The sequence below is a fragment of the Pongo pygmaeus genome, chromosome 7 (assembly GCF_028885625.2).
Source record: "Pongo pygmaeus isolate AG05252 chromosome 7, NHGRI_mPonPyg2-v2.0_pri, whole genome shotgun sequence".
Taxonomy (NCBI): Eukaryota; Metazoa; Chordata; class Mammalia; order Primates; family Hominidae; genus Pongo; species Pongo pygmaeus.
Window position 1 is genome coordinate 151,688,680 of NC_072380.2, and position 15,143 is coordinate 151,703,822.

Consider the following 15,143-nt stretch of genomic DNA (forward strand, 5'->3'; position numbering starts at 1 on the left):
GTGATGGTGTGTGTGTGATGGTGTGTGATGGGGTGTGTGTGATGGGGTGTGATGGGGTGTGTGTGATGGTATGTGTCTGTATGTGTGATGGGGTGTGTGTGTGTGTGTATGTGATGGTATGTTTGTATATATGTGTGATGGTGTGTGCGAGATGGTGTGTTTGATGGTGTATTATGGTGTGTGTGTGTGTGATGGTGTAGGTAACGATTGGTGGTGTGCGTGTGATGGGGTGTGTGATGGTGTGTGTGATGGGGTGTGTGTGATGGTGTGTGTGATGGTGTGTGATGGTATGTGTCTGTATGTGTGATGGGATGTGTGTGTGTGTATGTGATGGTATGTGTGTATATATGTGTGATGGTGTGTACGAGATGGTGTTTTTGATGGTGTATTATGGTGTGTGTGTGTGTGTGTGTGATGGTGTAGGTAACGGTTGGTGGTGTGCGTGTGATGGGGTGTGTGATGGTGTGTGTGATGGGGTGTGTGTGATGGTGTGTGATGGTATGTGTCTGTATGTGTGATGGGGTGTGTGTGTGTGTATGTGATGGTATGTGTGTATATATGTGTGATGGTGTGTGCGAGATGGTGTGTTTGATGGTGGATTATGGTGTATGTGTGTGTGTGTGATGGTGTAGGTAATGGTTGGTGGTGTGTGTGTGATGGGGTGTGTGATGGTGTGCGTGTGATGGTGTGTGATGGGGTGTGTGTGATGGGGTGTGTCTGTATGTGTGATGGGGTGTGTGTGTGTGTATGTGATGGTATGTGTGTATATATGTGTGATGGTGTGTGCGAGATGGTGTGTTTGATGGTGGATTATGGTGTGTGTGATGGTGTGTGATGGTATGTGTCTGTATGTGTGATTGGTGTGTGTGTGTGTGTGTGTGATGGTATGTGTGTATATATGTGTGATGGTGTGTGCGAGATGGTGTGTTTGATGGTGGATTATGGTGTGTGTGATGGTGTGTGTGATGGTGTGTGATGGTATGTGTCTGTATGTGTGATGGGGTGTGTGTGTGTGTATGTGATGGTATGTGTGTATATATGTGTGATGGTGTGTGCGAGATGGTGTGTTTGATGGTGGATTATGGTGTGTGTGTGTGTGTGTGATGGTGTGTGTGTGATGGTGTGTGTGATGGTGTGTGTGTGATGTGGTGTGTGTGATGGTGTGTGATGGTATGTGTCTGTATGTGTGATGGGGTGTGTGTGTGTATGTGATGGTATGTGTGTATATATGTGTGATGGTGTGTGCGAGATGGTGTGTTTGATGGTGTATTATGGTGTGTGTGTGTGATGGTGTGTGTGTGTGATGGTGTGTGTGTGATGGTATGTGTCTGTATGTGTGATGGGGTGTGTGTGTGTGTGTGTGTGATGGTATGTGTGTATATATGTGTGATGGTGTGTGCGAGATGGTGTGTTTGACGGTGGATTATGGTGTGTGTGTGTGTGTGTGTCCCCGGAGTGTCACATCCTAGCAGAGTGGGGGCAAAGCAGAGAAGGGTGTGAGATGAGGGACGGAGGCCAAGGAAGTATCTACAGTCAGGAGGGAGAGAAAAGAGAGAGAAAAAGCAGAGGAGAGGAGAAACAGACAAGGCAAGAGAGGAAGCAAGGAGGGAAGGGAAGAATGCCCAGCAAAGGTAGACAGGAAGAAAGCATCACTCAGGCGAGTCATTTCACCATTTCGGCTTTTGATTTCTCATCTGGAGAATGGACCGATGCTGCCTCTCATGCAGGGTTGATTTAGGGTTTGATATCACTCATTCAACAAGAAGAGACCACCTGCAATGTGCAGAGCCCTGAGCTCACAGCAGCGGGCACTGGAATGGCAATCCTTACCCCACAGTGCCTGCTGTCTGAGGCATAGGTAGGCTCCCAGCTCAAGCCTGACACACAGCAGGTGCACAGTCATTGTCACTGCAATTCAGTGGAAGAGGATGGAAGATGGGAAAGAAGCGGGCAAAAAGAAAGAGATTCCATGTACTCCCTGGTCTGCCTGTACCACGAGACTAAGGCATGGGAGGGTCGGTTCCAGTCTAAACCATCCTCTAACCCTAGCATTGACCTCAGGGCCTGGCCCTTAGCAGGTTTCACTAATGATGCACTGAATACATTAATTCAAACTAAGAAATGCAGGAGGAGAAATAGTGGGGGAGAACAGAGTGGAAGGAAAGAGAGAGATGAAAAGAGATACAGAGAGTGAGAGATAGAGACAGAGAGAGACAGTGATACATAGAGGCAGAGGCTAGGGAGAGAAGGGAAAGAAAAGGAGGGGAGGGAGAGGCCCAGCTGCCTCCAGTGATTTTCACCCACACACTCAGTTCCTCTTTCAAACACGGGATGATGGTGAACTCTCCACTGTGCCTTGATAAATAGTATAACCCTGGGAAGTGATAGAGAGGAAGGAGACCACTCCGTGACTGAGGACAGAGGGGCCCTACCTGGCTTGGTGCAATTAGTGAATTTGGAAATCGTGTGTTTAAAGCGTCATGCAATTTAATGAATCTTAAAAGCCCAACCCCTAAAAGTTTCTGGAATACAGCAGCTTCAACCAATTGCTGCAAAGTTAATTGACCATGGAGAGTTGAGCATGCTGGAGCAAATGAGACCTGAGACAGGGCTCTGGGAATCTAACCCTTTCTTGCTCGTATTTGCAGACTGAGAACTGGAGGTTCTGGGCAGTTAAGAGGCTCCCAGGTTTCAGACTTCATGACATTTGCTCTTATCCATCTAATTTAACAAGCTCTGAGGCAAAATACTAGCAAGACAGCATCCCCACACACCATCTTTTGTCTTACATAGAGAGCAAAGGAGAGGACTAGTGAGGTTCTAAACTACACCTCTGCCATGCCTGTACTGACCTTTGGACCAGGGAGCCCCATGGGGCCAGCAACTCCCATTTCACCCTAAAAGAAGAAAGACAACAAAAAAGTAAGTTTCTATTTTAATTTTCCCCTTCTCTCAACACTGGATGGTAATCCACCCTCACATGCTTAGAAGTCAATGGTTTAGTAAGCCCAGCGCCGACCAATGAGTTGGGCAAGGAAATTGGTTGACTGTGCTGAAAGTCTCTGCTCTTGAGCTGCAAACCTATACGGGAAGCTTTGACACAGACTTCAGATGCAGCTACCGGTGGACACAAGATAGAAACAAGCAAACTGAGGCACAGAGAGACAAATACCACGTTTCTGCTTACTTGTGTAAGTAAAAGCATGGAACACCGAGAAGCAGAAGGCAGAGTGGTGGCTACCAGGGGCTATGGAGCGGGAGGAATACACACATGTTGTCAAAGACTACATGTCTCAGAGAGGAGGAAAATAAATGGTAAGTATTGAGATGATGGATATGACAATTAGCTAATTTCAATCATTCCACATTGTATACATGTATTATGACATCACTTTGTACCCCATAAATATATGCAATTATATAGTTTGTCAATACCCAAACTAAATACGTAAATAAATTAAAAAACCCAAAGTGGTATTTGCTAGCTATTTTTACTTGAATATATCATCACTTCAATTAGAAAGAAAATTATGTTGACTGCTAGTGGTTCATGTAGTTATTGTTCACTAAAATACAAAAGAAGACATATATGTAAGCTATTTCTAAACGTAAACTTTGTTTCAATTTAACAATGTGTAAAGATCAGGTTACTGGATTTACAAATGTAATCTGTACGTGTTGGATACATGTAAATGTCGCCAAGCTGAAAACAAATGCAACACGATTAATATAATTTTATAGATGTAAATATCACCACATTAAAAAAAGGCAGCAGTACATCCATTTATGTGTGCACTTAGTGCTAACAGCAATCTACACTCTGCTTACAGTTGCACACTTGGCCAACTCAGGAACATACATTTTTAAATGCATTCACAGATGTCATTTGCTCAGGCAAATGAAGATAAATAATTTTTTGTGTGTCTGTCCTCACCTAGTGCCCACAAGAGTGCCTGGTACACAGTTCACTCTCCCTATGATGTTTGCTCATAGAGATGCAACACCAGGCATCATGTTGACCTAGCTGAATAATGAAAATGTTTTGCAAACTCAATTGAAGTTTTAAACCACTGGAAACAATGTCTGTCTGTGGCCAGAGCTCTGCCTCCTGGGAGAAAACATTCAGACTTCCTAGGCCCCTGTGTTGTATTTTTTTTTTATTGAAACGAAGATGAAAGAGACAGAAATGACACCTGCTTAATGAGGTCATTGGGAAGTTCTTCCACTCCACAGGGCTATTTTGTGGGGAGGGAAGCAGCAGGCTCCCTTCTCCCCCCCCGTGCTTGGGAAGTTCTCTAGCAGGCCTGCTGTGAGATCCTTGGGGCTCAGCCAGGCCTCAGAGCTCCCGGTTCCCTAACCAGAGTATAGACTACAGAATTTATAGACTACAGAATTTTTGAGGGCCAAATTCTATTTGTCGTAAAACCTCAGTGTACAGCATAGCACACAGCACACGCTTCATGTCTATGGTTAGACATTAGAAGAAGGAATGAAGGAGTGATTAAGTCATTATTGAGTCATGCCACCCTAGGCGTGGGGCTGAAAATATGTAAGTGGAGCAGCCAGACCTTGTCCTGCCTAAAGGAAGAGAGGGTGTATTTATTTTTCTTTCTCTTTTCTTTTTTTTTTTTTTTGAGAGAGACTTACTCTATTGCCCAGGCTGGAGTGCAATGGCGTGATCTCGGCTCACTGCCACCTCCGCCTTCCGGGTTCAAGAGATTCTCCTACCTCAGCCTCCTGAGTAGCTGGGATTACAGGCACACACCACCACGCCTGGCTAATTTTTGTATTTTAGTAGAGACGGGGTTTCACCATGTTGGCCAGGCTGGTCTTGAACTCCTGACCTCGTGATCTGCCTGCCTCGGCCTCCCAAAGTGAGAGGGTGTATTTCTTTATCCCTCCCTCTCATCTATCCATCCACCTATCTGTCCATCCATGTCTTCATACCCTGATTGACTTATATATCAACTCAGCTCTTATTTATTGGCTTTCTCTGTGCCAGGCTATATATTAGTAGCTGAAAATACAGACAAGGAAAGATCCAATCTCTGCTATCCAGAGCTTATGATTTTATGGAAGTAACAATAAGGAGACATTTTCAATCTAATGTGATAATTGTTATAATAAATAGAAGTAAAGGGAGAAAAAGGAATATGCTGTCATGGAAATAGCAGGTGCTAAATGAATAACTATTGAATGGATGGATGGAGAATAAGGAAAGGAGGAGGAAAGACAGGGAGGGAAGGAGGAAGGAAGGAGAGGACACGAAAGAGGGAAGAGGGAAATGACACAGATTATAATGTGTGCAGAAAAGAATTCCTTGGGATGTCTTGAAAGAAGAGCAGGCATTGGGTCTGGCATCGCTCCTGGCACAGTCCATCTGTGTGCACACTGGCTTGTGACCAAAACCTCACCATGCCATCACTCATCCTGCTCATTGCTTTAAACAAGGATTCCAACGGATTTGGGTTTCAACAGCTGCTTCTGTTATTTCATTGACATGTAAAAACCAGATCCACAGCCTGACTGCGGTGGACCTTAGCCTGCCGGGGGTGGGTGGAGGAGCTGCTGCCTGGCACTGTGTGCACCAGCCCTGGCTCCTGCCTCCGCCCCCTCTCATCCCTTACACAGGCCCCAGGCTGAAGGGCTCTTAAGGTCACCCACTAACCAGAAATAGCCTCAGCTCACAGCAGGCTTCCAGCTTGGGCCTCCAGCAAGCGAGGCCAGAGTTTGATGTCCGAATTAACTGAGAACTCCCCGAGGGCTCCCTGTACCTCAGGGTCTGGTTTTCTGGGTAGCACAAAAAGAAGGAAGGCAGAGTGTGAAGGAGAATGGAGGAGAGGAGAGAGGGGAAGGAAGCCAGTCTGTCTACCAGGATAGGCTTCTGAAAAGAAGACTGCTGCTGCAATACCCAGAGCAGGCCCACTCCAGTTAACTCCCACCATCATCTCATCTTTTTGTCTATGCATCCATTGTCCCCAGCAGAGTCACCAAGCACCTCCCACATGCAGGGACTGAGCTGAGAGGAACAGATAGAGAGGGACAATACAGCCTGGTACAGGAGATGAAGGGCCCTGGGACCATTGGCTCAGCAGAACTTCGCAGGCGCTTTCCCCAGCACAGTTCTACTTGGTGTCTGCCTTTTGTGAATCTTTCTGTTCCTTCTACTCAAATGCAGAAGAACTTTTTTTCCCCTTATCAAGGGTCACTGTCTATAGAAAAAGAAAACAAATCACAGCCCTGGGCACACAGTGAGATATTTATTCTAGTCTCAGTCCATTCTAGGATGGTCGTGGTGGTGTTCACAGAAATGCACCACTTTTTAAAAATAGAAACACATAGATAAAACTCTACATATATATAATATGTACACACACACACATATATATACATATACATACACACACATATATATACACACACATACACACATATATATATACGTGTATATATATATGAATGATAGTGAATGGCTAATCAAAGAAAACATTGAGAAGAAAGGAATGAGGGTGTGTTCTTGCAAAGCACATAGAAATCCTCACTCACTCTCTTCTTCTGAGTCTTGTTCTCAAACAGCATCTCATTTGACTCAGTCACCCCTGAGTGGCGATCACAAAGGAGTAACCTGGGAAGCCTGGGGAACGCACATTCTGCTTCTAGAAAGCGTTCATCAGGGCCTGGTGTGCGGATCTCCCCTTCCAGTGTGCACAAGAAGCAAGAGGTCCAAGGCACAACGCAGGGTGCTGTGAGCTGACAGCCATGGGCCTCCAGGTGCCCCCCCTGCCCTGAAACGCCACATGCATGATGGGAAACTCCCACTGCACCACCAGGGTTCTGCTGGGGCTGAGGGTGGACTGCAGACAATACCTTCTCTCCGGCTGGGCAGGAGCAGTTGATGGTCTTCAAAAACCCAATCTGTTCACTGCCTGGGGTGGGAGGCCGCTGGGGTGGGGGTGGAGGTGGAGGCTCTGTCACCACGGTCACCTGGCACTGGAAGGAAAACCCAGGAGGTCAGAACCTGGCTCTTCACTCAGCAGGCACTCCCTGGCAGAAGCACAGTGTCGGGTGCTTCCTCGGAACCAGGCAGGCAAAGGTTGAGAAAACGCTGAGGATGTCTCTCCTGAGGCCTTGGGGCAGAAAGCCTGGCCAGCCCAGGCTCAGCCATTTCACTGGCTGGCTCAGCAATCTGGGTGAACCGCCCACAGTCTCGCACCTCGCAAGTGCTCAACAGTTCCTGCTGTCCTTATTCTCACCTCCTCCTTTTCCTTCTTCATCCCATTCTCTTCTTCCCTCACCTTCTGACTCCACAACCAGGTCCATCTGGCTCCACATTCCCAGCACCTGCTGTCTATCTGCATGCCACAGGAGCCCTGAGCCGGGTGCGCTGGCTGAGTTGGAACTGGGTCCTGGGGATGAGGCTAACCAGGCATTGCGTGAATCTCACCCTGCAGCCCGGGAAGCAGGCTCCATTATTATTTGCGTCTTTCAAGCAAGCCTTGTGACCCGGACTTGGCAAAGAGGGTTGGAAAGAGAGAGGCCTAAAACGGGGCAGAGACTGAGGTCCAAGAATAGAGCACAGCCCGCACAGAGGGGTTGAAGGGGCAAACCCTGGTCTCTTAGGCCATCCATGTCCTGATTTCCCTGTCTTGCTGACCAGCCCAGGGCACTGCGGCCTCTCCCTCCTCTGGGCGCTGGTGGCACGGACAGTCATCCCCTCCTTAGAAACACCCTCCCAGCCCCTGCCTCCTACATCCCCTAGAGCAAGGCTTCATCACTCAGTTAGCAGCACTGGGGTTACACTGACTAAGGCACAGACCATAGTAGCCCTGGAGGAACCTGCATGGCTTGGCTCCCCCAACCCATACCCTGAACTCCCTCTCAGGCCATATTCTGACGGTGGATGTCCCCCTGACCCCCGACCACCCATCCCTAAGCTCTGGACTCCCCTTCCCTCTGGAGGCCACACGCCCATTTCCTCCCATCCTCTCTGTGCGAGAGTCTGCTCACCGGACCCGAGGGGATATCACAACAAGTCTCCAGTTCTGCATGTCTTGAGTCACAATAGATCACAATCCGCTGTAGGTCAAACTGGAAAGGAAAGTAAGGAGAGAGGATAAGTTTTAGGGACTTTGGAACCCAGAAACCTCCATGGTTTCAGACGGGCCCCGTCCTGGTATCTGGTTCCACTTCCTCTTTGGGGTCTTCCTGAGTCCACCCCTGGGACACTCCTATCCTGGGCTCCACTCTGGATTTTCACAAGGAGCTAAGCATCATCTGCTCACACCCCTGATCTGGCTTGGCTGTGTCCCCACCCAAATATCATCTTGAATTGTAGCTCCAATAATTCCCACGTTTCGGGAGGGACCCGGTGGGAGATAATTGAATCATGGAGAGGGTTTCCCCCATACTGTTCTCATGGTAGTGAATAAGTGTCAAGAGATCTGATGGTTTTATAAGGGGTTTCCCCTTTTGCTTGACTCTCATTCTCTCTTAACTGCCACCAAGTAAGATGTCTCTTGTTCTTCTGCTGTGACTGTGAGGCCTCCCCAGCCATATGGAACCATGAGTCAATTAAATCTCTTTCCTTTATAAATTACACAGTCTTGTGTATGTCTTTATTAGCAGTGTGAGAATAGACTAATACAACCCCTTCCTTCTATAAGGGAGAGCCCCCGTGCAAGGAGCTTCAGGACACATGTTATAGTCCAGCGTTTCATTCTACGCTGAAGGGGCTTCAGGACACATGTTAAAGTCCAGCATTTCATTCTACACTGAAGGTGCTAAGGCCTCTGCCCTCCGCTCTGCACACAGGGGCACACCATCATCCTCTCTCCATGTCACCAGCACTGCATTTAACAAGATCCTTAATGATGCTATTGCAAAGGCCTCCAAGTTCCACATATCCCTATTTTCAACCTCTCCAGTCATTTCCACAGTTGTTTCAGTGAACTTTTAAAATAAAAACTTACTTGTATTACCACATTTAATATGACAGCCCCTTAAAGACGTAACACATAAAAAACCTAAAATTTAAAGGGACTGTGGTGCTAAAACATCCACATGCATGAACACATTCACACACACAGAGTCTACAGACAAAGCCCAGGCCCTTTCAATGGGATACCCCACCTCCAAGGGCCTGGCTCTGCCTGGCTCCCCAGGTGTCCCACTCTTCACTCTGCACTTGCACCCTGCAGCATCTAACCACACGGCAAACCACACCTGCACATTCACACCTTGGCACGTGGTGCCTCTTCTAGGAAAGCCTTTGAGCAATGAGCAATCTCCCAGTCACCACCCAGAGCCATACCCAGGCATCCCCTTTTGCGGCTGTTTTTCAAATACATCCACAGATTGAGAATTTAATTCCCCTCCCCTGATGTGAAGTGATGGCATGTCACTTCTGAGATCAGGTCATAAGAAGACTGGCTGCTGTCTTGAGTGTGTTCTCTTTCTGTCTGTCTGTCCCTCTCTCTCTCATCACTCATCATAAGGCACAGAAGCTAGCATGTTGTGAGCTACTCAGTGGACAGGCACAGGTGGAAAGGAATTAGGGTGGCTGCAAACATTAACTAGCAAGGAACTGAGGTCCTCCATTCCACAGCTCACAAGAAGCTTCCAACAGCCCCTAGTGAGCTTGAAGGTGGCTTTTCAGGCTTATTTGAGCTTCGAGATGACTGTAGCATTGCCCAGCAGCTTGAGGATAGCCCAGTGAAGGACCCTGAGTGAGCCACTCAGCTAAGCCACTCTCAGATTCCTCATCCATGGAATCTATGAGGCAGTACATATTTGTTGTTTTAATCTGCTTTTGCTGGGGGAGATGGGATAACTTGTTACACAACCACAGGTGTAACTGATACACCCCCTCTACAGCCAAGAATTCATCAGGCCCTCTTCTCTGCCATATGTGCATCTTGCATGATATGGTTTGGCTGTGTCCCCACCCAAATCTTACCTTGAATTGTAGTAATCCCCATGTGTCAAGGGTGGGGCCCAGTGGAGATAATTGAATCTCCATACTGTTCTCGTGATAGTGAATAAGCGTCACCAGATCTGATGGCTCTATAAATGGGAGCTCCCTTGCACATGCTTTCTCTTGCCTGCTGCCATGTAAGACGTGACTTTGCTCCTCATTCACCTTCCACCATGATTGTGAAGCCTCCTCAGCCATTTGGAACTGAGTCAATTAATCCTCTTGCCTTTATAAATTACCCAGTCTTGGATATGTCTTTATTAGCAGCATAAGAACAGACTAATACATTGCACAGACAGCTAACATCAGATACAGCAGACTGTAGGATAATTAGACGTCTGTATGTCCATCTTCCTTCCAGGCTCCAGGACTGAGAGCAAGGACCGAATCCCAGGCAGTGCTGCCTTCTCAAGCATGAAAGCCGAGCTCTTGCTAACATATCAGAGCTGTCGACAATCTCTCGCTCTCCCCAGGCCCTGCAGGACATGGTTCAAGCTCACCCCTAGTCTGCCATGCTCATTGCTCCCTTTCCTTCAGCCACATTGGTTTCCTCCTGCCATCCCTCCTGCTCCTGTGCTGGCTCCTCAGCCGCCTGTCCACACACAGGCCCTCCCTGTCACTCTAGCACAACATTCTGAATGTGGTCCTAACAGCACTTCTCACAATGAATGATTCTGTCTGTTTCTTAGCTCAGTTTTTTAAACATCCCTAATAGAACACAGACCACAAGGGCAAGGTCTCCTGTCTCCTGTCCTTCTCTGGAGCAGTCCCTGACTCATAAAAGTGCCATAGAATCGATGGCTGGGTGGACGAGTGGATGAATGGATGGGCATTTATCAAATGGAGCTTGAGCCCAGTCAGTGGAGTGGGGAACGCTTATTGCATTGAACACTGATGCAAAGTGCCCTGGACTTAACACTCTCCTGCTCCCTTCTCAGGCCCATGTTGGACTCTGGAGTCCCTCTGAACACTGAAGTGCCCCTTGAAGTATAGCCCCTCACTCCACTGACTTTGTTCAGCAGAAACAGTAACAATACCATTCATCTGTCTGTTTTATTTCCTGTACAGACACCAGCCCAGAAACAGGAGAAAATGACAAAATGAAAAATTGTGGTTTTGAACAAAGCCTACTTTCAGAGACAGCCTGCTTTCTTCATTATCAAACATACTCGCAGCAGCTGGGCCTGCCTGGCAAGGCCGCAGGGACAGGGAAGGAGAGGAAGGAGACAGGAGGCAGGCCAGGGACAGAGCACACTGGCTTGGGATCTGGACAGAGGCATTCTCAGGTGGGGTGAGAGGTCCTCTGAGCCAAGAGGGGCCCCTTTCCGATTGCCTGAAATCCCAGCATCGCCCCAGCCACTCAATCCTTCTCTTCCTTTCCTCCCTGCCCCACACCCTGGAATTTCACCTCCTGATATCACTGTGCTCCCCCACTCCTGTCTGGAAGTCCTGCTCAGGTTTCTGCCCTCAGCAATCATGGGTTGAACTGCTGCATGGGTCTGCTTGGCTCCCTGGATCCCAGCTTCCCTCCATGTCCCACCCATCAGCAGCTTAGAGACCCTTTGCTGGCTGCAGTGTGGAAACCAATTAGGGAGCACAGATAGCTGGAAGACTGCACTCAGCACGGCCCAGTCTGAGCCTCAGCTCTAATTTTCTCTCATATCAGCTGGTCAAGGTAGGAAAACTGAACCTCAGTTTTCCTTTCTGTGAGATGGACTCACAGGGCTGTGGTGGGGACCAAGGGAAACAGAGCCCATGACAACACAGTGTCAGCCACAGATGAAGCTTCAGTGTAGAATGTGTAGTATGCCCCAAACCATGTGGCTACAAGTACCACAGCTGATGCTTCTGGAAGATTTACTAAGAGGTAGAGATGTATTGATTCTCCTATATATTTTCTTGATACTTGGTTTTAATATAAAAATGCAACATGGAACAGTCAATGGGTGTAATACCCTCATGGACACTATTCATTATTCTCTATTGCCTCTAACCCAGCTGAGAACTCCCCATGTGCCAGGCACTGTTAGGTGCTGTGTTTACATACTAGTGATCTCACTTAATCCTCACAATAACTCTGACAGGTGTGAGTTTCCACTGTCTCCTTTCTATAGATGAGGAAGTGAAGGTGCAGAGAGGTGAGGCCACTGGCCTGGGTGTTTTAGTCTAGTTTAGTAGACCTAGAAACGTCTATTCAAGAAGTAGCATCTTTATTTAATTTGGGCACACTGGTAGCAGAGCTGGAAAGTGAGTTAGGGAAAGGAAGTTAGCCAGTAAAGGGCTGTTATCAAGGGTGTTACCACTGTGAGCATCTGCAGTTTACACGTGTTGGGGAACTCTGGAGCCCATCAAGAATATGTGACTCAGAGTTAGGATGCCAAGTGGTGAGGGAGCTGGGGTATTGATACTCCAACTGCCACCAGTCCTTGGCGGAGGGCAGCTCCTGTGGGTGTTGATGCCTGCTTGATAACGGATAGCACTGTCTCTGGTAGAGAGGGAAAGCCCTCAGGCAAGACAGGTGCAGGCAGTTGGCAGCACAGCTGGTATGCACTGAAATAATGAGGACCCAGGGGGATATAGGTGGGGAACCAACCACTTCTGCTATACTAGGGTGTTGTATGTGGTGGGGATGTGTCCAGAAGGAAACTCAGGTCTGATTTCCAATCCCCTGTTTAGGGGTCGACCATATAATACAAATGGGTACCTTGGAGAGTACCAGGAAGCTAATCCTCTTCCTGTTTTCAAAACCTGACACCACCACCATGATAATGTGATAAAGATGGTGGTGATGATGTTCATGATGACTAGCATTTATTGAAAGCTGGCAGTATTCCAGGAAGTTTTATAAGCACTTCACATATGATACAGCATTTAATCACACAACAACCCTGTGGAGGGAGTGCTCATTTTTCTCATATTACAGCTGAGGAAACAGCACCAGAGAGGCTATAGGGGAGCTTGGACTCCAAAACAATTTTGTTTAACTCAAAGGCTAGGACAGGCATTTTTAGGGATGTGGGGCTATTTGCTAAAGTTGGCTCTTGTTTTTAGGAGACTTTTAACTCAAATATAGTCTCCCACTAACTGAAATAGAAATATAGTGGAAATCTCGTTGTTGGATGTTTGGAACCAGGGTTAGAAGGATCTAATCTTGCTCTATATCTTTGGACATGTTCGTTATTCCCTCTGAGCCTCCATATCCTTGTCTGTAGAGTAAATGAGGGGCTGGATAAGATGCTCTCAGGGTTCCTTACAGCTCAGAGGGTATCTGTTTCAGGGACTGTTATTCAGGGGCTGACGGTAGAACCATGGAGCTCACAGAGCCAGAGTCCTAGCCTGGCTGCCCAAGGCAGGGAACTTAAACAAGTCACCTGATACTTTTCAGTTGGAGTCTCCCCACCTATAAAATGTGAGGAGCATCCACCCACCTGGCCCGAATTTAGGATTAAGAGGGGTTGTGTTTGTGACCGTGATGCACACTCTGAGGGAGATAACAGTGATCCTTATTGTGTCATGAATACCCCATAGCTCCATCTTGTCCAGCCCTTTGATGTCTGTTATCTTAGACAGGGAGAGGTTTGCAAATGGACCTGGAAGACGGGCTGTGTGAGTGGAAACCCCAACTGCCATTTGTTGGCTCTGTGATCTCAGAAGAGTCCTCAAATTCTCCAGGAGCGTCTCTCTCCATCTGTGAAATGAGGATGTCCACTCTATCTACTTTCTAAAGTTGTAAAGATTTTGGTCAGAAATGGGGTAAAGGAGCACTTTAGTGCAATGCCTGGCACAGAGTCTTTGCACAAGTAGCTAGAATTAGCAGCAGGCTGAATAATGATTTTATAGCTTTACTTTGATTTTACTATTTTTTGCTTAACTTGGTTCCACACCTATTATTTCATCCCCTCAGCAACTGCATATAAAAACAAACAGGGTGTGATCCCCGTTTCAGAGATTAAACAAACTAACAGATAAACAAAGCCTGGAAAACATGAACAGTGTGTGACCTGGGCGATGGTGTTACAGCTGGCTGGCAGTGGCTGGCATGTGAGCTGCAGTTTGCGTGTGTCTATCCTCCCACCTCTGCAAGCCCCAATCTCTCGTCTCGCCACTACCCCTGACCAACTCACTCTCAGCTTAATTTTTAAAAATCAGTATGCACAGAGTTGTTGATGATTTATCGTTCTGTTAACAGAGCAAGTTATGACAAAGTCTATAAACTTGTTTATGATGTCTTTTGCCGGAATGCCACTTCCTAAAATTTTATGTTTTCCAACTTACTCATTTTTTCTTACGGTTTACGTTTGACAGACCAGGAAACAATTTTGCAGCATGTATAACAAATAAGCAATTAGTATACAAAATACGTAAAGATCATCTAGAAATCATTCAGTAAAGAAAACTAGCATAGTAGTAAAACAGGGAAAGGATACGGCCTAGCATCACCAAAGGGGGATGTGGGAACCATCAGTAAACATAGGGAAGGATTTCCAGTCTCAATGGTAATCAGGCAAACGCAGATGAAAACCACAATATTACCCCATATGCCCAGCAGACTGGCAAAACAACAAAACATTATACACATATAATTTATATCTATATAATGTACCATTATATAGATATAATATATATAGATCAATATATAATGTTTATATATGTTTATATATTATATAGTTATATATAATGGTATATGTAATTATATAGATATAAATTAAATAAACATTATCTATATAATTTATATCTATAATGTATGTGTATGTTTATATACATAATGTTTAATGTTTATATATTATATATAATTTATATATTTACACACAACATATATATATACACACACACGCATACATACACACATATAAAGGTCACTTTCTAGAGCAATTTGAAATACGTGGGAAAGTTAAAAATTGTGTACCCCACAGCCCAATCATTAAACTTGAGGGTACATACCTCCAAGAAATGCTCTCAATTCATCTATATCTCAAGCTTAAAGGGCAGCTGTTGCTTACATTTTCCTCATAAGTAAAGTGCATGGAGATATACCCCCCTTTTCAAAGCCCAAGGCTTGCTAATTATGATAGTGATACATTAGAAACTATCTAAATACCACTAACAGGAGAATGAATGACATATGAATGAATATATAACAAAGTATTATGCTTTAGCTAAAAAAAAAAAC

General features: G+C 46.3%; 1 protein-coding gene across 6 annotated transcripts in view; it reads right to left on the minus strand.

The window, feature by feature from the left end:
* The window catches only part of COL22A1 (collagen type XXII alpha 1 chain), a 336,676-nt gene that overhangs the window by 228,018 nt on the left and 93,515 nt on the right, over positions 1-15,143 (minus strand). For all 6 annotated transcript variants that reach the window (XM_054499251.2, XM_063669105.1, XM_063669106.1 and 3 more), the window contains 3 exons: positions 8,008-8,088; positions 6,868-6,990; positions 2,853-2,897 (listed from right to left, as the gene is read on the minus strand). In XM_054499251.2, coding sequence (XP_054355226.2) covers positions 2,853-2,897; positions 6,868-6,990; positions 8,008-8,088 — 249 coding nt within the window. The remainder of the gene's footprint in view (positions 1-2,852; positions 2,898-6,867; positions 6,991-8,007; positions 8,089-15,143) is intronic.